The sequence below is a fragment of the Lepidochelys kempii genome, chromosome 1 (genome assembly GCF_965140285.1).
Source record: "Lepidochelys kempii isolate rLepKem1 chromosome 1, rLepKem1.hap1, whole genome shotgun sequence".
Lineage (NCBI taxonomy): Eukaryota > Metazoa > Chordata > Testudines > Cheloniidae > Lepidochelys > Lepidochelys kempii.
In genome coordinates, this window is record NC_136380.1 from 254,166,113 (window position 1) to 254,189,594 (window position 23,482).

General features: G+C 41.8%; 1 protein-coding gene across 2 annotated transcripts in view; it reads left to right on the top strand.

Moving 5' to 3' along the window:
- Positions 1-264: 264 nt before the first annotated feature.
- Positions 265-23,482, top strand: part of POLR3B (RNA polymerase III subunit B) — a 122,477-nt gene continuing 99,259 nt past the window's right edge. The window contains exons 1-9 of one of the 2 annotated variants that reach the window (XM_073324285.2): positions 265-509; positions 3,821-3,853; positions 11,957-12,013; positions 12,410-12,474; positions 13,066-13,141; positions 15,247-15,347; positions 18,919-19,010; positions 21,237-21,354; positions 23,023-23,131. In XM_073324285.2, coding sequence (XP_073180386.1) covers positions 438-509; positions 3,821-3,853; positions 11,957-12,013; positions 12,410-12,474; positions 13,066-13,141; positions 15,247-15,347; positions 18,919-19,010; positions 21,237-21,354; positions 23,023-23,131 — 723 coding nt within the window. In that variant the 5' untranslated portion in view covers positions 265-437. The remainder of the gene's footprint in view (positions 510-3,820; positions 3,854-11,956; positions 12,014-12,409; positions 12,475-13,065; positions 13,142-15,246; positions 15,348-18,918; positions 19,011-21,236; positions 21,355-23,022; positions 23,132-23,482) is intronic. The other variant, XM_073324277.2, reaches the window with a different exon arrangement.

Sequence of the window (23,482 nt, forward strand, 5' to 3'; positions counted from 1 at the left end):
ACAGTAGAAGACAGTGTAACTTTCCATGGCACGGAAATCCCATCCCAGGCTGGCTGGGGTGCGTGGAGGGGGGCCGCTGTTCTCAGAGGGGAACCGGCTGCCCTCCGTCATGTCACGTCAGGTTTAGGGCAGTTCTCCAAGCCTCTCACCAGACCCCTCCCTTATGTTTGGGGGCGGGCTCAGAGTCGGTCTCTGGGGAACGAGGTTTGTGCGGAGCGTTTCAGGGGGACGTGTCCCCTCCCCCACCTTCCGAGCCTCTGGGCCAGGACCAGCAGCTCGCTCCGGGCGGGCGAGACCCCCGCCGGCTCTTTAAAAGAAGCGGAACGTTCCCGCCGCGCCTCCGGTGTCGCGGGGGCCGATTTCACCGCCACACGGCGGGTCCCTCGCGCGGAGCGTCCGCCGAGTCTCTCCCGGCTCGTGTCTCTGCCGCGCTCGCCATGGACGCGTTAGCGGCCGAGCTGGGGGCTCTGACCCCGGAGCAGGCGGCGGCTCCCGTGAACACGGTGGAGGTGAGCGAGGGGACGCGGATAAAGGCGCCGGAGGAGGAGGAGGGGCACGCTCCGCTTTGGCGGCGAGCGGCGGCGCCCCCGCCAGCTGTCTCCCCGAGGCCCCTGTTGCGCCTGCGTAGAGGCTCCCGCTTCAGCCATCCCTCTTCCCGCAGCATCCGCTACTGCGCATGCGCCTAGGCCCCGAGGTTCGCTTTTCCGGCAGGCTTTCCTGGCTCCAGCCACCTGGGTCCCGAGTCACCTGTGGCGCATGCGCAGGATCAAGCCACCCTGTCCACGTTGGCCTGTCCCTCCCCGCAAGCTCCAGACGGCTGCTCGGCCTGGCAGCCCCCGGGCCTGGTGCCAGTGACCGGGCAGCCAGTGAGATGCTCGCAAGGGGCACGGCCTGGTGCTGTGCAGCCTCCTGTGCCATTGAGCCCAGCGGCTGGTGGAGGGCGCCCAGCCTTTCCCCGGGGGACCGTGGCCGCCCCGGGATGTCCCAAGGCCAGCGAGCACCCCGCTCAGTGTGGGCAAGGGCAGGCACGTGTGAGCCGCCCGCGATGAGGCTGCCTAACACGACAGGAGACGCGCCAGCCTTGTCTACACAGGGCAGTTAGCAGCGTTTCTCATGCGGTGTGATTTCAGTCTCGATAACGCCTGTAGAGGGTGACACACAAAGAGCCTGGCTCTTACCTACCCCTAGGGAAATTTGCCTATCCAGCCCTGTATCTACCTTACGCTGCTGCCCATCACCATAGTACTTGAACCCCTTCCACGTAAAATGGATAGCAATAGCAATGTTCCTCCTGGACTTTGTGGCGTGTCTGGCACTTCTCCTTTTTTGGGGTAAAAGCACTGCATGGGTTAGGGGCTTTGTTTTTGATATTTTTATGTTTTAATCCCCCCGCCCCCTTTTTTTGGTAGGGGTTTAGTTGATAGAAGGGGGATGTCAGAAATGTAGCCTTGAAACCAGTGACTCATCGCTGTGTTACCATCTCTTAAACGTATCACTGTGTTGATAATGTCTGCATCAGTAGCTGCTACTCATACAGTGCAAAGAGCCCAGTACTGTATTCCATTGCAAAGTGAACTCATTATGTGCTCCCTTAGGACCTCATCCTCCAAGTGGGGTGGCCACTTTTTCAAAATGCAAAAAGAGGACACATGCAAGAACCCCACCCCTTCTGTGGCCTTGCCCCTGCTCCTCCTTTCCCCCTGAGGCCCTATCCCTTGGCCAGGTTGGCAGGTGGAGCAGACTGTGCTAAGAGCCACCCAGGGAGCCCCGGACCCTCCACCTGCCCTGGGTGGGGGGTTTGGGTGCCCAAGAGTAGTGAGGCACGTGTGAGCCGCCCCATAGGATGTGCCACCCAGGGCAGGTGGAGGGTCTGGGACTCCAGGGCTCCTCACAGCGGCCTGGGCTCCATGGGCAGCTCTTACTATTTCCCGGCTCCGGCTTCTGACCTCGGGGAAGAGGAGGGGCAGGGCCTCGTGGCGAGAAGGGACTACAGCCCACCTCAGCCCCCGTGACTGCGAAGAGGCTGATGCTGTCCTAAGCCTCGGGCAGGTGCAGATTGGCACCGCAGGGAATCTGGGACAAAAGCTGTCCCAGAGTCATTCAGCCTGGGACCAGGACTTGAAATGTACATTTTGGGACTGTGCCATCCAATTAGGGAAGGGTGGTCACTCTACCTGCAAGGTGTTGAGCCACCTTAGTTTCCACCGAGTTCAATGAATTGTGGGTGTCTGATGCTTCATGGAATCAAGCCCACATATAGTAGGCACAAGAGGGTTGAGGCTGCCAATTGCACTGTTGGTCCTGTATCTGTGCAGCTGCCCTGAAACTAATTTTGGCCCAGTTTTACTTGTGATGCGCATGAGTTTATCCTACAGGGCAAACCATGCAAAGTTATAACCCTTTATTGAACCCACTTTCCTCCATGCTCATGTTTATGCATACTACTACATACCAAAATAGTTTGTTGTGATACAGCAAGATTTATTTTTAAACAGTGGTGGAAAAATTTTACCTTGATTTGCATTCAATTCTTCCTCCCTAGGTTTGAAATGTAAACGTTAGGCTGTTCCCTTTATTTTATGTTTTTTACCTTTCTCCTGTTGAAATATGAAAAACAAAGTTAGACTAAGACTGAATAAAAATCAACTGAATTTCATGTCTTTGAAAGCAAGTGATACAAACAATATCTGGGACTCCAATATAGGATATGTCAATAACAATTTTTTAACTTACTTTTAGTTCATTTTAGAATTGCACAGACCAGTTGAATATATTATTTAATGTTCAGAATCTTAGATGTCTTTGAATCTTTAGATACCTATAAAGTTAGACATACTCTTAACCTGCAAGTCATGTTTGTCTGAATGTTTTGAATCTACTTTTTAACTACAGTAATACCTGAGATTACTGTACAGCTGAAAGAAGTTACAGGAATAAGTCTTTATTTTTTTCAGTTTTGACAGTACTTTGTGTTTGGCTGTGGGCATTAACATGTGTAGGATTAGGACCGTAGTTTTCTCTCTTGCAGAAAAGAAAATAAAACACTTAAACTTTCCGAAGGAGTGGCTCTTTTTCTTTTTTTAAATAAATCAGGACATAGTATTTAAGTAGTGTTTTCTCAGAAACTTGTATTTTGTTAGCTTGTTTTTAAATTGAAACTGTATCCCTTGACTGTCTGTGCCTTGAATATAGTTTGTATTGCACACCTGGATTATTGTATGATTTGAATTGTCATTTGCTTGTTCATATTAGTAATTTTGATTGACTAGTTACAGTCCCTCTTTTCTACATTGACTTGACTTTAAATAGTCTTAATGGTAGAAGTAGGATTGCCAACTTTGTAATGTATAAAAACTGGAGACTCCAGCAGGAGTGCAGAACCTCCTCTGAGGCCCTCCCCACCCATTTCTCCTGAGGCTCCACCCCCCATTTGCTCCTCTTTCCCCCTCCATCCATCTCTTGCTGCATTCCCCACCCCCACCCCCAGCCCTCGCATGGGTCAGGAGAGACTCATCTGCAGAGCCGGGGCTGGGAGCTGCAACTGCCAGACCCAGGTAGAAGGCGGCCCCGGCTGAATAGGGGCTGGTGCGGGTGATGACTCGGCGCCTTCCCGCCTCCCCTGTCTGCAGTAACCGGACTTTGGGTGTCCGGTCAGTAGATATGACTGGACGCCCTCAAGTCCCCTTTTCAACCAGACTTTCTGGTCGAAAACCGGACACCTGGCCACCCTAGGTAGAAGAATAGTGATTAAGCTTTTTAGATTTTTGTTAGATACACTCCTGCAGCTATTTCAAATTGTGTGTTTTATTTTTGTTTTTAGGAAAAATGGAGACTTCTTCCAGCTTTTCTAAAGGTTAGTGTTGCTTTATACGTTTCACTTGTACATGAATGTTCAAGCTCTGAAACTGAAAACAATTTAACTAGTGCAAGACTGACTTGCTACAGGCAGTGTTTTGACAAGATAAAAGATGGTCAGAACTGTGTTTTAATCTTAAAACCTAATACATTCATTTTAAAATCATATGTCAGCATGGTTTGCAGATTCTCTAAACTTTTTATTTTCAGCCCTTGTCCTTCAGCACAACCAAAACCCCATAGTTCTCACATTTAGTTTCCTTTCTTGTAAAAGCAGGTACTCCCCAATAGTCTCTTTCTCCTCTCCCAACACTAATTCATGGCTGCCCAACCTCTCAGAATCCATTAATGCCTTGTTCAGCCAGACTTTCCTCCAATCCTGTATGCTCCTCAGTCCACCCTCCAGAGCATCAGAAAGCTTCCGTTTCTCTGATTAACCTCAAAAGTTCTCTATTTTGTTTCGGGCTTTTTCTATGCTTTTTTATTTTATTATTTCCTACAACATTTTCTCTCTTTATCAAGTCCATTATTTTTTCTTCTTTCTGTCTTTCCTCTTTTTTAACCTCCTTCTATGTCTTTTCCTCTGTTATTTCCCAGACCACCTGTCCCCTTTCCATCTAGAGTTTGCATTCTCTCTACAGTCATCCAGTTCCTGCCCCCATAATATGAGAGGCAAGCCTATTATGTAAATGAAAGTTTATTGATGAATCTCAAAGGGAATAATTTGCGGCCGTCTCTCTTTAGAGGTGGCCAATTTTTTTAGCCAGTTTGGAACAGTGGTTTATGAAATACAGGCAGTGATTTTGTTTTTTTTATTTCACTGTTACCCAAGGAACCAATCTAGCTCATTGGTCTAGGGCCTGTAAAACACTTACTAGGCAGATATGGTCTCTGTCCCATAGAGCTTGCAATCTAAAATCCTGAGCCGGCAAAGATGCATGCATGCATTACTTCACTCGTGCATTACTTCACTCGTGCATGTGAGTAGCTCTGCTGAACTTCGGGACTTCTCATGTAAGTGTTTGCAGATTTGGGTCCTCATGAAAGGTAACTCACAAACAGTGAGTAATAATAAGTAGGTGGGAACCACCAGGAGTCTCTCACTACCTCTGCTGCTGTATGGGGGCAGGATGTGTCCCTGCACATATCCGGTGCAGGAGAACAAGTCCAGCAGTCATTTATGTGCTTTACTGTCATTCTGGCCCAGGGCTGTGATGGTACCTGGGGCCTGCCTAATACCCATCTCATTTACGACTCCTTCCTTACATCTCTCCCAGCCACCCCCACAAACTACTTGCAGAGGCTTGAAGTAGTGACATCATTAGAATCCCTGAGGCTGTAAGAATGTTTTTACTGGGGGAGGGCTGTTGGGACCATGTGTCCCAGTGCCCTGGTTCTGCAGGCATGGGTGGAGGAGATGCAATTTGCTGTATGCTTTACATCAAAAGTTTACATCCTTCACTGTGTCCTTTTGTCACATAGCATTGTATTTGTGCCAACACTATACAATACAAATGCTGCGTATTGTGATTTTTGTGTTGGAGTCAAATTTTTGATAAATCTCTGTTCATTTCTTCTGAAAAGTTTAAAAGTTAGACAAATAGTGATAGAACCACATATTTTTTATGTAAGAACATAAGAATGGCCATACTGGGTCAGACCAAAGGTCCATCCAGCCCAGTATCCTGTCTACCGACAGTGGTCAATGCCAGGTGCCCCAGAGGGAGTGAACTAACAGGTAATGATCAAGTGATCTTTCTCCTGCCATCCATCTCCGTCCTCTGACAAACAGAGGCTAGGGACACCATTCCTTACCCATCCGGGCTAATAGCCATTAATGGACTTAACCTCCATGAATTTATCTAGTTCTCTTTTAAACCCTATTATAGTCCTAGCCTTCACAACCTCCTCAGGCAAGGCGTTCCACAGGTTGACTGTGCACTGTGTGAAGAACTTCCTTTTATTTGTTTTAAATCTGCTGCCTGTTAATTTCATTTGATGGCCCCTAGTTCTTATATTATGGGAACAAGTAAATAACTTTTTCTTATTCACTTTCTCCACACCACTCATGATTTTATATACCTCTATCATATCCCCCCTTCACCTCCTCTTTTCCAAGCTGAAAAGTCCTAGCCTCTTTAATCTCGCCTCTTATGGGACCCGGTCCAAACCCCTAGTCATTTTAGTTGCCCTTCTCTGAACCTTTTCTAATGCCAGTATATCTTTTTTGAGATGAGGAGACCACATCTGTATGTAGTATTCAAGATGTGGGTATACCAAAGATTTATATAAGGGCAATAAGATATTCTCCATCTTATTCTCTGTCCCTTTTTTAATGATTCCTAACACCCTGTTTTCTTTTTTGACTGCCACTGCGTGGACGTCTTCAGAGAACTATCCACGATGACTCCAAGATCTCTTTCCTGATTAGTTGTAGCTAAATTAGTCCCCGTCATATTGTATGTATAGTTGGGGTTATTTTTTCCAATGTGCATTACTTTACATTTATCCACATTAAATTTCATTTGCCATTTTGTTGTCCAATCACTTAGTTTTGTGACAGGTTTCAGAGTAGCAGCCGTGTTAGTCTGTATTCACAAAAAGAAAAGGGTACTTCTGGCACCTTAGAGACTAACCAATTTATTTGAGCATAAGCTTTCGTGAGCTACAGCTCACTTCATCGGATGCATTCAGTGGAACAGTGGGGAGATTTATGTACATAGAGAACATGAAACAGTGGGTGTTACCATACACACTGTAACGAGAGTGATCACTTAAGGTGAGCTATTACCAGCAGGAGAGCGGGGGGAAGAAACCTTTTGTAGTGATAATCAAGGTGGGCCAGTTCCAGTTGACAAGAACATCTGAGGAACAGTGGGGGGTGGAGTGGGGGAATAAACATGGGGAAATAGTTTTACTTTGTGTAATGACCCATCCATTCCCAGTCTCTATTCAAGGCTAAGTTAATTGTATCCAGTTTGCAAATTAATTCCAATTCAGCAGTCTCTCGTTGGAGTCTGTTTTTGACTTTTTTTTGTTGAAGAATTGCAACTTTCAGGTCTGTAATCGAGTGACCAAAGAGATTGAAGTGTTCTCTGACTGGTTTTTGAATGTTATAATTCTTGACGTCTGATTTGTGTCCATTTATTCTTTTACGTAGAGACTGTCCAGTTTGATCAATGTACGGGGCAGAGGGGCATTGCTGGCACATGATGGCATATATCACATTGGTAGATGTGCAGGTGAACGAGCCTATGATAGTGTGGCTGATACGATTAGGCCCTATAATGGTGTCCCCTGAATAGATATGTGGACACAGTTGGCAACAGGCTTTGTTGTAAGGATAGATTCCTGGGTTAGTGGTTCTGTTGTATGGTTGCTGGTGAGTATATGCTTCAGGTTGGGGGGCTGTCTGTAAGCAAGGATTGGCCTGTCTCCCAAGATCTGTGAGAGTGATGGGTCGTCCTTCAGGATAGGTTGTAGATCCTTGATGATGCGTTGGAGAGGTTTTAGTTGGGGGCTGAAGGTGATGGCTAGTGGCGTTCTGTTATTTTCTTTGTTGGGCCTGTCCTGTAGTAGGTGACTTCTGGGTACTCTTCTGGCTCTGTCAATCTGTTTCTTCATTTCAGCAGGTGGGTATTGTAGTTGTAGGAATGCTTGATAGAGATCTTGTAGGTGTTTGTCTCTGTCTGAGGGGTTGGAGCAAATGCAGTTGTATCGTAGAGCTTGGCTGCAGACGACAATGGATTGGGTGGTGTGGTCTGGCTGAAAGCTGGAGGCATGTAGGTAGGAATAGCGGTCAGTAGGTTTCCAGTATAAGGTGGTGTTTATGTGACCATCGCTTATTAGCACCGTAGTGTCCAGGAAGTGGATCTCTTGTGTGGACTGGTCCAGGCTGAGGTTGATGGTGGGATGGAAATTGTTGAAATCATGGTGGAATTCCTCAAGGGCTTCTTTTCCATGGGTCCAGATGATGGAGATGTCATCAATATAGCGCAAGTAGAGTAGGGGCATTAGGGGAGGAGAGCTGAGGAAGTGTTGTTCTAAGTCAGCCATAAAAATGTTAGCATACTGTGGGGCCATGCGGGTACCCATAGCAGTGCCGCTGATTTGAAGGTATACATTGTCCCCAAATGTGAAATAGTTATGGGTGAGGACAAAGGCACAAAGTTCAGCCACCAGGTTTGCCGTGACATTGTTGGGGATACTGTTCCTGATGGCTTGTAGTCCATCTTTTTGAAGTTCTTCACAGTCTGCTTTGGTCTTAACTATCTTGAGCAGTTTAGTATCGTCTGCAAACTTTGCCACCTCACTGTTTACCCCTTTTTCCAGATCATTTATGAATGTTGAATGGGATTGGTCCGAGGACTGACCTTTGGGGAACACTACTAGTTACCCTTCTCCATTCTGACAATTTACCATTTATTCCTACCCTTTGTTCCCTGTCTTTTAACCAGTTCCCAGTCCATGAAAGGATCTTCCCTCTGATCCCATGACAACTTAATTTACGTAAGAGCTTTTGGTGAGGGACCTTGTCAAAGCCTTTCTGGAAATCTAAGTACACTATGTCCACTGGATCCCCCTTCTACACATGTTTGTTGACCCCCTCAAAGAACTCTAATAGATTAGTAAGACATGATCTCCCTTTACAGAAACCATGTTGACTTTTGCCCACAATTTATGTTCTTCTATGTGTCTGACCATTTTATTCTTTCCTGTTGTTTCAACTAATTTGCCCGGTACTGACGTTAGACTTACCAGTCTGTAATTGCCGGGATCACCTCTAGAGAGAGCCTTTTTTAAATATTAGCGTTACATTAGCTATCTTCCAGTCATTGGGTACAGAAGCTGATTTAAAGGACAGGTTACAAACCATAGTTAATAGTTCCGCAATTTCACATTTGAGTTCTTGCAGAACTCTTGGGTGAATGCCATCTGGTCCCAGTGACTTGTTACTGTTAAGTTTATCTATTAATTCCAAAACCACCTCTAACGACACTTCAATCTGTGACAGTTCCTCAGATTTGTCACCTACAAAGATGGCTCAGGTTTGGGAATCTTCCTAACATCCTCAGCCATGAAGACTGAAGCAAAGAATTCACTTAGTTACTCCTCAATGACTTTATCGACTTTAAATGCTCCTTTTTATCTCAATCGTCCAGGGCCCCACTAGTTGTTTAGCAGGCTCCCCGCTTCTGATGTACTTAAAAAACATTTTGTTATTACTTTTTGAGTTTTTGGCTAGCTGTTCTTCAAACGCCTTTTTGGCTTTTCGTATTACATTTTCATTCATTATTCGTATGCTGAGTTTTTGTAAAATTTTGTATATCAAAATAATTTTGTCTGGAAGTCATTTTTTGTTGTATTGCTTTCCTTAAATCCATGGGGACTTCATAGAGTCGTAGAAATGTAGGACTGAAAGGGACCTCATTAGGTGTCTTGGTTAATTTCCTTGTTTCTGAAGCAGGACTAAGTATCATCTAGACCAGAGGTGGGCAAACTACGGCCCGCGGGACCGTCCTGCCTGGCCCCTGAACTCTTGGCCAGGGAGGCGTACCCCGGCCCCTCCCCTGCTGCCCCCCCCTCCCGCAGCCACGCTGCCATATGGGCAGCGCGGCTTGCGCCTGCCCACCTCCCAGGCTTTCCAATAAGCCTGTCCTGCTGCTCTAAGCAGCATGGTAAGGGGGCGGGGTGTGGGGGGGGTTGGATAAGGTCCCGGAGGGCAGTCAGGGGACGGGGCAGTTGGAGGGGTGGAGGTTCGGGGCGGTGGCGCTCAAGAGACAGAGAGTGGGGGGGTTGGATAGGGACGGGGGTCCTGGGAGGGGGAGGTCAGGAGGCAAGGAGTGTGTATGTGTTTGGGGGGGGTTGAATGGGTCAGGGGTTTTGGGGGGCCTGTCAGGGGCAGGGGTGTAGATAGGGGTCGGGGTGATCAGGTGACAAGGAGTGGGGGGGACTGGGAGTAGGGGGGTTACATAGGGGATGGGGTCCCGGGGGGCGGTTAGGGGCAGGGGTCCCGGGAGAGGGCAGTCAGGGGACAAGGAGCGGGGCAGGTTGGATGAGTCAGGGGTTCTGAGGGGGGCAGTCAAGGGGTGGATGGGGGCAGGGGCAAGGCTGTTTGGGGAGGCACCGCCTTCCCTACCTGGCCCTCCATACCGTTTTGCAACCCCGATATGGCCCTCAGGCCAAAAAGTTTGCCCACCCCTGATCGAGACCATCCCTGACAGTTGTTTTGTTTAAACTGTTCTTAAAATCCTACAAGGACAGAGATTTCACAACCTCCCTTGTTAATTTATTCCAATGCTTAACTACCCTTACAGTTAGGTTGTTTTTCCTAATGTCCAAAGTAAATCTCCCTTGCTGCAATTTTAAGCCTATTACTTCTTGCCCTGTCCTCAATGGATGAGAAGAACAATTGATCACCCTTCTCTTTATAAAAAAACCCTTTTTACATACTTTTGAAGGCTGCTATCATGTCCCCCGTCAATCTTCTCTTCCCCTAACTAAACAAATGCAATTTTTTCAATCTTTTTTTATAGGTCATGTTTTCTAGACTTTTAATCGGTGTGGAGCCAGCTGGGTAACTCTTGAGTTAGCTATTGCTTTCAATTAATTTTAAATGGAACCTTCACACATCTTCATAAAGTGAAAATTATATGTATGTTGCTAGTTGCTTACATTATGTATATATGGTTCTAACCACTGGACCAACCTTCCCCTATAAAAGCTTCCTTTTCTTTGCAGCTTGTGGCTGATTATTTCCATGGAGTACTGAGACCCAGTGTCCCTTAGAGATGCTATGAAAAAAAAATGCAGTGTATTATATTTACCTTCCATTTTTTTTCTAATACAGTACAACCTTTCTAATGCTTGCATTGGTTAAACTTAATCCTGAACATCTGCAGCATTGATTTCTACTTGTTGATATCTGGTGGGTCCTGCTTCTGAACCATCAAGAAGCAATGGGTGGTGTAAGTGCTGGTAGGATGATGCTTCCTGCTTTGCAAGCAAATAGGAGGCTCTATCTGGAGCTGTTAAAGTATCTCCTGCGGGAGAGGCCTAGAAGCTACTAGTTTCATGTCTGTGGCATACTGTGTCTCCTGGTACTTGCTTATTACTAAGGATACGGTTCTATCACAGAGGTCACGGATTCTGTGACTTTCCAGGATTTCCATGACTTCTTCTGGGGCAGGCCTGAAGCAGCAGTTGAGGTTGAGTGAGCACCCCTGGGGCTGGAGCAGCAGCAGTCACCCCTTCCCGCAGGAGCAGCAGTGGGATTGGAGCAGCTGCGGGCAGTCAGCCTGGGTGCTGCTGGAGCAGAAGCCACCAGCGACAGCCAGCCCTGGGGTGGGCCGGAGCAGCAGCTGTCAGAGTAGCAGCCGCCACCAGGGGTGGGGCTGAAGCAGCTGCAAGCGGCAGCACTCTATTAGTTTTGTTCTCGCCCCCAGGGGATTTTTAGTAAAAGTCAGAGACAGATTGCTGGCTTCTGTGAATTTTTGTTTATTGCCCACAACCTGTCCCTGATTTTTACTAAAAACTATCCATGACAGAATCTACATTCCTCCCCCAACTCTAGTGTCTCTAGGGCAGGTTGTCTGAGGCTTTTCTCATTCAGTCTCTCACATCTTGCTGGACCTCTCCCTCTTTTTTACCCACCTTATAGCTGTAACCTGAGTCTGCTCCTTGACCTTTTCCTTTATCCCACACAGTTCTTCTGTCTTTAGATCTGACAAATTATTAATATCCCAGGCATCTGCCATAATGGTAAACTGGCAAAAAAAATGTTAATTCACAATGGCTTTCCCAATTATTCATGCAAACTTATGAGATTGAGTTATATGCACAGTTTGTGCTATAAAACTAGTAAATTTCAGATGAGACTTTGTTGAAATCAGTGGAGTTATGCTGGTATAAACCTGGAGACGTAGTGTAGAATTAGACTGGTCACCCTGTGGGTTTCCAGAAACTCGTCAGCTAAAAAACTTTAAAGTTGATCCAGAAACTATTATAAGTAGAACTAATTCCTACATATTAATTTCTGCATTGCTTTCGTGACTAATTTTCCCAAGGCTAATTCTGCTGTATATGCATTGTTTTGTTTTAGGTGAAGGGACTTGTGAAGCAGCACATAGACTCATTCAACTATTTCATCAATGTGGAGGTATGCTTCCTTGGTGGAAAGGGAATAAGGCCAGGGGTCGGCAACCTTTCAGAAGCGGTGGGCCGAGTCTTCGTTTATTCACTCTAATTTAAGGTTTCGCGTACCAGTAATACATTTTAACGTTTTTAGAAGGTCTCTTTCTATAAGTCTATAATATATAACTAAACTATTGTTGTATGTAAAGTAAATAAGGTTTTTAAAATGTTTAAGAAGCTTCATTTACAATTAAATTAAATACAGAGCCCCCCCGGACCAGTGGCCAGGACCCGGGCAGTGTGAGTGCCACTGAAAATCAGCTCGCATGCCACCTTTGGCACGCGTGCCATAGGTTGCCTACCCCTGGAATAGGCCTAAATTTACAAAAGTCTTGTGACTCAATTTTTTCTTTTTTTGCAGATAAAGAAAATCATGAAAGCCAATGAAAAAGTCACAAGTGATGCTGACCCAATGTGGTATTTGAAGTAAGCATAAGGTTGATTTCTGTATTGGTGGTAGCAGTATAAGTATTATCTTGCATAACAATTTGTAATTGACTATAAAAATGTACATGTAGTTACATTGTGATATACTTGAGAAGGATGAGGTAAACCACACTCCAAATAAGAGATCTCTTAGAGCTTTGAGTGACCGCATTAAACAGAATTGATAGCCATGCAGTAAAAATACATTGTAGTGATGGTTTTCAGTAGTTTGGTGAATTCTCATAGCTGAGGCGCCAATATAGCTCTTCATTTGCAAAGGTAACTTTGCTTTTATATTTGTACATGAATTCCAAGACTTATTTCAAAATTCCAGAAAGAGCATAGATCAAGCGCTATGGGATACTCTGGGAATGCATCCGATGAAGTGAGCTGTAGCTCACGAAAGCTTATGCTCAAATAAATGTGTTAGTCTCTAAGGTGCCTTCTTTTTTCTGGGAAGACAGTTGCTATTTGTTTATTATTAGAATGGGAGATTGTCAAAATGAATTGTGTTGAAAAATGGACTCTGCTTCCTTCAGTTCTACCACACAAATATCTTCGTGGTTGATAATAGCAATGTTTGTGTTACAGATACCTCAATATCTATGTGGGGATTCCAGATGTTGAAGAAAGCTTTAATGTAACAAGACCTGTGTCTCCTCATGAGGTAATCGTGAATTCAACTGTGGATTTCATTTCATGTTTACTGGTGGGTGGGTTGATATTGTGTGTAGCTTTTCCTGCCCAGTATCTCTTTGCTGTCAGGAAAGATTCTTATAATGGCCAGGTGTATTCCTAGTTGGGAAAAGAAGGCATCATTAGTTAACATTCTAATTGTAAGAAAATCACTCCAGTGGTTGTGAAATGACTAAATACCTGAATAACTAATTGTTCACTTTTTAAAAACTCTTCTTCCGGTTTAAAGCAGCAGGTTCTCCTGATAAAACAAAGTGAATATTGTATGAGAGAATATATATATTCATATTTCATGGAAAAAAAGCTTTTAAAAAACATTGTTTGCAAAATCAACCACTCATAAGTTAGGAAGTGCCAGAATTAAAGTTGTCTGCGTAATATTAATTCAGTCCATCGTGCATTATGATAGTTTTTCCCTGTATCATGTTGGATGTCTGAGACAAAGCCAGGACTAGAACCCAGAACCTGGTGCTTCTGGGTTCCCATCCAGTGCCTTAACCACAACATCCTTAATGTTCTTTAAATGTAGTCTTTTTTGCACCTTTGTAGTCTTTGAGCACCTGTCTTTGAGAGCTGGTAGGTCCTCCGCACTCTTGAAAATCAGATCATTTACTTAAGTAAGAGCCTACATATGGACTTTAGATTTTAGGCACCTGTCTGGCTCCTGTTCCACTTCTCTGCTCTTCATGGAGTTTGTGTTCATTTTATTTTCTAAAAGGGATAAAATATAGGTGAGTGTTCTCAATCATCTTTCATGATCTGGGCTACTTTTTTTAAGGAATTGTCTCATGGATCACCACCTCCCTCTCAGTTCATGACCACATACCGTTCCTGTGACAATTATCCCAATTGCTCGCACACAAAAGTAATACTAGAGAATTATTTAATGTTGTGTTTTTACTGCCATTTAGCAGCGGGAAAATAGGAGGAGAGCTGGCACCACGTGTCCAACAAGTTTGAGAACTGCTGGTGTAAATTAATTTTTGTTTCTGGAGAAACTGTTTGCCTTTAGCAGGGAAAAAAGAGACACGCAATATGCAGTAATCCTTCGGGCCCATCTTGTGTATAGACATGTCCTCACCCACAGGGCAAACTGTCTTCCATCATAAACCTGCATTTTACTCCATATACTGTTAATTCTGTATTCATAGCTGTACAAAACCTTCAATGAGTATCAGAATCCTGAGAATGTGCCTAAATGAAGGTAACATACTCAAAGGCTGAGGCCATGAATAAGATATAGTATGTAGCTTTGAAGTCTTCTGGTAATGCAAATGAACCTTGTATCAACATTGCAGACGTGCATGTTTATGCAAAACTAGTTTGACATTGGATTACTGGATTGGGGAGAGAAGACTGGTGAGATCAAGAATGTTCAGAATGACAGAGCCTTGGTCTATTTTATGCCCTAGCTCTGTGAGTGCTGCTCCTATCGATGATATCAGGAACTTGCATGTGGGGATTTAGGGAATTGAGAGAAAGTGACATTTTAAGATTTCAACCTTTTATAACTCCTCTTTCGTAAGAGAAGCACCATGTAATTGTCCATTATTGTATTTAAAAGCTAGCTAAATGTCCTTTTTTAATCTTACACATTGGCTGCCTTACGAGGCTTTCAATTGCCGCATGCTGTTTGATGTTAAGGTACAGTACATGGAGACATGCCTGAACCAAAACACCAGATCTGAGCACCGGTGGGAGTGGGGATGGTCTTGAAATCCAGATCTCAGTTTTTGCAGATTAGGGGTACCTGCATTTGAGGAAGGTGCCATCGCTTTAAAAGTTAAATGGCTTCATGTGGCCACAATGTTTCCATATGAAGAAGCAGTTACCATGGCTGCTATTGAAGTCTTGAAACTTTTTTTTTTTTTTTTTTTTTTTTAAAACAAGAGACTTTGGAATTCCTTGGATTTTGTTTGACAGACACTGAAGAGACTCAGTCTAGCTCTCTTTTGCTTTCATCCTTCGTGGTTGTAGGTGGGAGGCCAGGCAAAAGTGGGATCTTCTGAGTAGATCTTGAGAATCTCCACTCTGAAGTAAGGGTGAAAAATGTCTATTTATCTCTTTCCTTTTAAGTGTCGCTTGAGAGATATGACCTACTCTGCCCCAATTACAGTGGACATTGAGTACACTAGAGGTAGCCAGAGGATTATTCGCAATGCATTACCCATTGGCAGGTAAGATACAAATATCAAGATAGCAGTATCAGTTTTTGTGTGTGCCATCAATCTCATTGGTGTGAAACTTAATCACTATATAAAAAAACTAGGGAAAGCTCTTTTTCCACCTTAAAATTAAAATAAAAAATAAGCTTGCAAGTGGAGCTTGGTGAATAGCAGCTGAGAGGATATGTTTCTGTTGGTCTCTTTGCAAATTTCTTTTGTCTTTTCCAGAGCTTTTGGAAGTTGTAATTTGAATCTCTTCCCCAAAACTTGATTTATGCCTAGCTAGAGAGAGATAAAGAGACAAATACTACAGCCTCAAGCAGGGCTATTTTAAAGCAAAAATTAGGCACATTAGCTTCACACCTCAGCCTTCTTTACCTGAATTGGAGAATTTTGGGAGGTCTGCTACTGAAAATGGATGGCAAAAAGCAATAAATGCAAGCATCACTGGATTCCAATCTTGATAAAATTCTCCTTTAAAATTCTACCAAAGTGATATTTTGAGTAGATGTGGCTGTGTAGAGGCAAGAATACCAATTGAGTAGACCAAGGATGTGGTTGTCAGTATGGCTAAGAACACTTAATTCCTCAAAAAAGAGGATGGAATGCTTGAAAGGGGGAAAAAAAAGAAGCCCTGAGAATTCTAGAGGGGCCAGAGGACCCAGTCCCCATAGTTTTCACTAGGACAGGATTCCAAAACTCCTTAAACTAGATAAAATGGCTCTTCTATAGACAAGTGGCTAAAAATGGCAGTGGCCTACAAAGAATATTTCATATATCACCTGAAAAATAACACAGCCTGAATACTGGCTGCAAGCAGCAGGAGGAAGAGATTAAGCTCCGAACATTCTCTAGTCCCTGACCTTGATTCCCGAAGCAAAATAATTTCTATTGAATTTGTCAAGAGAACATGGATTACAGAAGTATAGGTATAGAGCCAAACTTACCGTAAATGCAAATAAGTTTTTTCTTATTTCTGAGCCTTTACTTGATTGAAAGATTGTTTAAAAGAATTTCTGGGTACAAATAGGCCTTCATAATCATTCCATGCAGTGACTTAGATGTAATTAAAAAAAAAAAAAGTGATCAAGTGAAAGTACATTTTCACAAAAACTTGTATGTAGCGATCACTTATCAAGATACTTCTACGCCGTTGCATCAGATATAGTGATCTGTTGTGGCTACAGGAGGGAAATGCAGCTGGGTGAGCACTTAGATTGTCATAATTCACTTAACATTTTTTCTTGATTTTTCTACACTTTTAAACAATGAAAGGAATGAGGATTTGTAAAGCAATCGTGGTATAATAAGCCAAAAAAGACCAAAGTATTCCACAGACCTAGTGCACTATATCTGTACACTAAAACCAGCAGTTTTCTATACCTTCTCCTCTCCTGTCAAGTGGGAACGTTACTGCAAGAAAAAAGAAAATATTCTTCTGGCACAGCACTGATGTACCAATCTATTTTGTGATTTGAAAATGGCTCCAGTGATCCTATGCATTTATGATTTTAATTCCAAATGCAATAGACTAACAAGTTCCATGTCTGGATGAAAGGTGAGTCATAACAACAAACTTTCAGCTTGGTTTACTTAGTAGAAATATTACATTTAAAACAATATCCAAAACTACTGGTTAACAATGAACATTTTATATAAAAGAACAGCCAATGATATACAAAAGAGAGGGAACTTCATTAAACACATCAGTCCTGTGATACTACTCTAGATAGCTAAACAAGTTTTTAAATGTATAGATTCCAAAAAGTGTGTTTTTAAATTTTTAAATATGTTAAAACAGGTAATATCTGACTGGGAATAATGTGTTAATCTTTTGGAACAATGTGTTAATCTTTTCATAAACCTTTAAGTTAATTTGCTTGTCCCAAGGGAGCACATGTCATACTCTCTTGTTTGATTTGCAGTTCAGCTGGAAACAGAAAGTTCGCATAAGGTGTTTTTTTTTTTTTTTCCTTGTGCTGTTGTAGTGGGAACATAGAGTAGCTATAAGTTTTGGTGGGGAAAGTGGCTTCTATTGTGTTGTATGAGAGAAATCTTTGGACAGAAAAAAAAAACCCCTATAACATTTTATTTCATTCCAAATTAGTTTGCCTGCCTTTTGTATTTCTGTATGCACTTTCAATGTGCATTGGCTCATTATTCCTCTCCCCATTTTTTGTTTCTTTTCTTTTAAAAAATAAAACAAAACATTTGAAGCTGTTTGCTTGGGAGGAAAAAAAAATCAATCTGACTCCTTTTCCTTAAATGAGTAAATTTGTCGTCTTATACTGTGACATGGAAGCTGCAAAGTAACATGTTTTCCATCATCAAAAAATTGAGGGTTGAAGCCTGTTCCCATTGGGTTTTCATCATGATATCTGCATACCCCATTTTGGTTCTCTCTAACAACTGGTTATGATTCCTGAAATTAGTAACCAAGGAATTAGGCCAATCACATTTGTGATCTAGGATAATGACTGGCATATAAAGCTACTTATTTCTAGTGAGCGAGTGAACACACTGTCCCAAGAAGACATTACTGGAGCAATTAAGATATCTGCATAGATGCATTGCTGTGAGAAGATAGCAATTCTTCTTCTTTATTAAATACAGAAATTTACACACAACTAGGTCAGTCGCTTTTTATTTTTAGATTTAAGTATATGAAAATGGCCAAGAAGTCCATGAAATTGAAAAGCTCCAAAGGAAAGGAATAAAGTTTAGTTAGCGAGAGATGACTGAATTTAAAGTTTTCAGGAGTCCCATTTGATGAAGTGGATATTTAGTTGCATAGCTGCCTCAAAGAGCTCTTAAACACATTAGGATGAAATTCATCCCAGCGAAGGGGGCCAGGGCAAAACTTAAGCATTGCTGAAGTCTCATATAAGCGCTATTTGGAGGACTTATGTGGAGCATGGGCCTTACGCAGGCCTCTACAAAGGAGTAAATTTCACTGTAATGATGAATTAGTTACACTCATCTGTAGGAAGAACCATGGCACATGGCTGTTTTTTAAGCAAATACTGTGTGTGAATAAATTACTTTTTATCACGTCCAGAACGCAGTTTCTTTTCCTTTGAAATAAAGTGCCCTCACTTCTCATAGACTTTTTCAATGAAAAATGTAAGATTTGAAAAAGTATCCTGTGAATCTGACTAAGAAAGCATTTTACAATAAGAAAAGTGGATGATTTTACATTGAGAACTCCAGAATTGCTTATTAACCAACAGCAAAAACTCAGACATACATTGGCAAAAGTGAAACAGTTGAATGAACTTTTCCTGGGATCTCGCACTCTTTTTGTTTGGATCACATATTACAGCACTTAAGTTTTTTACACATTTTGTCAGAATATTTGATGATGATACACACAATGGGAGGGAGTTAAAGGAGAGGAACTTTAACTCAGCTTCCTTGCTTTTGTACTTTACTTCTGATCTCTACTTTTGCAAGTCCCCTGGGTTGTAAATGTTCAACACATTTTCTCCAGGTTTGTCATCACTGAGTGTTGTAAGGTCTGTGATATCTCATGTTGTCATTCTTCTTAATTTACGGTACAAGGATAACTGTGGTTTTCTTACAGAATGCCTATAATGCTGCGCAGCTCCAATTGTGTTCTTACTGGGAAAACTCCAGCAGAGTTTGCCAAACTTAATGAATGCCCTTTAGATCCAGGTACTGTCTTCATCTAATTAATTTTCCTTCTGTGGCTTTAGTGGTTTTTTCCTCTCTAAAAGATAGTTTTAGAGAGAGAAAAATAATCTCATCTGCTTGTACGTACTAGTTATTTTCCTAAGAAGATCAGTCAGGCTCTGTCTAATTATCATAATGGGTAGCTACTGAATACACTAGTAGTTAAAGAAGCAAATAAGCTTTCATGTGTATTTTATAAAGGATGAGAAACAGTTCTGACAATATGGAAAACAGTATGCTCAGACAGGTCCCCTGGCCTCAGAAGTCCAACATTTTGAAAGGGTTGAGGTAAGAATGCTGATTTGTGAGGGGAGAATAAATATTCAATTTATTAATACTGGGAATGCTAAGAGGATAAAAGGACATTTTAAAAATTTACAGTATGGTTAAAAAAGAGTAAGTACTTCTATTCCCCTTGTTCTGTAGAGCAAGACCAAGGTGGAAAAAGGTAAAACTGAAAGTGGGTGGCTTTTTAAAATTTTGCACCTTAAAAAAAGGGAAAGGTTACTTACCAGTATCTATTATTCTTCTAGTATATTGCTTCTGCGGATCTGTTCTTTCTTGGTGTGGGCATACATATATTCCATGAGTGGGATATACAGAAGCAATTCTCAAAGGAGAGGAAATACTTGTTTACATTGTATAATTAACCTGTGGAATTCACAGCTCAGGGAAAATACTGTACCAAATTGTTCAAAAGTTTCTTGAATGTTTATATGCATGACTAACATTTGTAGCTAGAGTGCATAAGCTAGAGACAAATCTAACACTTCAAGACATAAATTGACTTCTTAGAGTAGGATTGAAATTTTCCTTCACTGATATAATGTTGCATTATTGGCCAGATATACTTTGCTTAAAGGACAGGTTTCAGAGTAACAGCCGTGTTAGTCTGTATTCGCAAAAAGAAAAGGAGTACTTGTGGCACCTTAGAGACTAACCAATTTATTTGAGCATAAGCTTTTGTGAGAGCTTATGCTCAAATAAATTGGTTAGTCTCTAAGGTGCCACAAGTACTCCTTTTCTTTTTGCTTAAAGGAGAAGCCCAGTGCTCTGATCCAGTACAGCATCTCCTATGTTTCCCTTATAGAAGTAGGGATTTTAAATTAGAGTTACTAATGTCAGTAACCTGGCTTTACCATGATTAAAAAAAAAAAAATTGTTAATGGTTCATAGGGAAACTACCAAAAGATAGATATATATATAATCCAGAAAGCTGGGGAAATATAGATGTTATCTCTACCTATCTCTGCTTGTTAGCAACAGATGTCAAGATCTTCATAATTTCTTAATTGTCCATACTACTTTTATTATTTTTTATTAAAGACAGATTTTTTTAAAAAAGTTTACTTGCTTTGGTTGTAGTTTTTCATCAGTGTGTTGACTTTTCTCTCTCTTCTCCCCGCCTCCCACCTTTCCTGTCATTTATCAAAGTGCTTTCAGGAAGTGCCTTTATGATTTCCCTGTTCCATTTTATCTCTGTGTTCATTTGTTATGATCACAAAACACCTTGGCGTAAAATGCTATACAAGTTCAGGATTGTTCCAAGTCAGATTTCTGATTAGAATACAATAACACGAAGTATAGATTCTTCATTGCTTCAGTTACTACAATAGAATTGAAATGAGTGAAAAAGGTTAATATTAAATTAATGCTTCACTGGAGAAAGTAATTATGGAAACCAAGCTTATTAATTTGAGGTCCTGTGTTGGTAATTTGCTGAGCACCTCACGTGGTTAGTCCTTTTAATCATGATGTCTTAATCAGGTGCTGTTCTGGCAAACAATTTTATTTGTGGTTTAACTTGAAGTACCAACAGTTCAACAACATCCTTTTGATAAATATTTTCTGTCTGCCTTAGGGTTCTCTTTAGCACCTATCATTGTTGCAGATAAGCACTTTCCAACAAGATCTTAAGATCCCAAGTAGATCAGCATAACAAGATTCCAGCAAGATATAATAGTCTTTTCTCTCTCCATAGTTATAAGAGGTTCCCCTTGGATTAGAATTATATATAACATTTTGTGAGATGGTGTTTATTCCCCCTCTTTTCCTATTATGTAATTCTCTTTATGCATTTCTTGTAGTTTAATTTTTTAATTTACTTTTATGTTTATACATTATAACATTTTTGAAACTATATCGTAAGAGGTGAATAATAGCTGAGGAAGATGAAGTGCAAACCCATTTTTCTTCTCCATTTGGTAGGTGGCTACTTCATTGTCAAAGGTGTAGAGAAAGTCATTCTTATTCAAGAGCAGTTATCCAAAAACAGGATCATTGTGGAAGCTGATAGAAAAGGGACAGTTGGAGCTTCTGTTACCAGGTATGGCAAATGCACTGCAATCTCTTAAGAGTCTTGTTTATGTCATCACTTGGAAGTTAACTTTCATTTACTTCAGTTTAGTGCAAAAAATATTGAAAGCACTTTTAGCACCACTCTCTTTCTAACGTAGTTCCAATAACTTAAAGCCCCATCCTGAAGTCCACTTGCCCAAAGTTCCCATCAAAGTCAATGGGAGACTTCAGATTTGGCCCTAAGTTAGTGAAGTGAGTTCCAGTTTTTGTTATAGAGCAAATTTTGCTGTGACGCTTTTTTTTTTGTTTGTTTTCTGTAAAAATACAGAAAACAAGTGCTACCTATAGTTTATAGTATTTGACCCAATCTTGCTCCAGTTATCAGTGGCAAACGCCAAGTAACGTCAGTAGAAGATTTCTCTCTTTTTGGTTTCTAGTAAACACTGGAAACCTGCCACCCAACCTTGATGCATAAGCACGCTGACCTCTCACCGACATGTGGCTGTGTAGGAGGCTTATTCAAGCTCTAGAAGTTTAACTTCTTTAGTTTAGTGCTCATGAGAGTTGTCAGAGTCTGACTCATCATGGAGCCTGAATCGTATGTTCAGTCATATGCCAGGTACAGCATGCATAGTGACATTTTCAGGTCTTTCCTCACCGCCTCACCAATGTGCTTCCTGACCTCTTACCTCCGCTAAGACTAGGAGGGCAGTTAGGTTCCCACACCCACTCAGACCTCCCATCTGATGCTGCCAGCAACCAGTTGAGGTGTAATGTTTTATGTTGTGGCTCCCTGCTTTTTCAGTACTAGTCAATTTACTTTGACCACTCAGTGGCCATCAGAGTATGGCAGTATTCAGTCACACAAATCTGAAGTGGATTTGAACCAACTAACTAGTGATGAAATGGCCGGTCCTTTACAAGACCCTTGATCTAGAGCTACCTAATGGTTGCATCTCTGCAGTGGGGTAGGGAAAATGGGTGCCATGCTAATTAGAAGACTTATTTACGCAAGCTCCAGTCAAGGAAAAAGTTAATCTGTTGGGAGTGGTGTTGGGGTGGGGGGCCACTTAATCTTTGGCTAAATCAGCTTAGTATGGATCAAAAATCTATAGGGTGTTTTTTTGTACTCCACAAATTGTTGAAGACTGCAGATATATTCTTATGGGTTGGGCCTCTTATTCTTAGCCAACCAGCTTTATTTTCTGTTTCAGCTTTTTGTGTTAATTTTCAACCAAAAATCAGTGCATCCTAAAGCACCTTTTGCTGTGTTACGAGCCACCATATGCGCTTTATTAATAGATGCCCCAACACTTATCTCTTCCTACTGGAGAACTATTACACAAGCAACCAAAGCGAGACCAAAAAGACAACAAGAGGATGTGTGGTTATATCTCACTGCTGAAACTCTAACAGTCCTTGTACATAGAAAGAGCTAATTGGATCCATGTGTCTGTTTATGTATTACTCATTTATGTTTTGCAATTTTCAATTAATCCTCATCCTACTAAATTTAAGTACTGATGTTCCCCATCACGAGTAACCTTCTCTTATTTCTGGTCTATGCATCTGTAGCTGTTGTTTAAAATCAATAAAAGGCATTGGAATTTATTGGTGTGAGTGAGTGAAATCTTCTTTATAAAGCACTTTAAAATAGTTAAGTAAAAAATACTTTTTTTTTTTTTTTAAACTTTAGTTCCACTCATGAGAAGAAGAGCAGAACAAATATGATTGTGAAACAAGGAAGATTTTACCTGAGGCATAACACTCTGTCAGAAGATATTCCCATTGCTATTATATTTAAGGTAATATAACTGTCAGTCTACAAAATTTTAGTTCAAGAGCAAAGCTCTGTAGTAGCACTCATGATGTTATGTGTTCTGTAAAGGAATTCTGGACACGAACAGTTTGACAATAACTGGGTTTACAGCATATTATTAGAGGGAGTAGAGTAAAATATAGAGATACGGGCGGAAATGTTCAAACCTTTAATTCTTCCTGCAAAGGCCAAAAGTTGTCCTTGATATATTTCTTTTGAAGTTAGTGTATGTACAAGATACAAAATAGAACTACAAAACGTAGATTGCTCAAAGTATTTTGAAAGACCTTTAAGGCATTTTTATTTGCTGAATCAGAACTGGTGAACAACTAAAGAG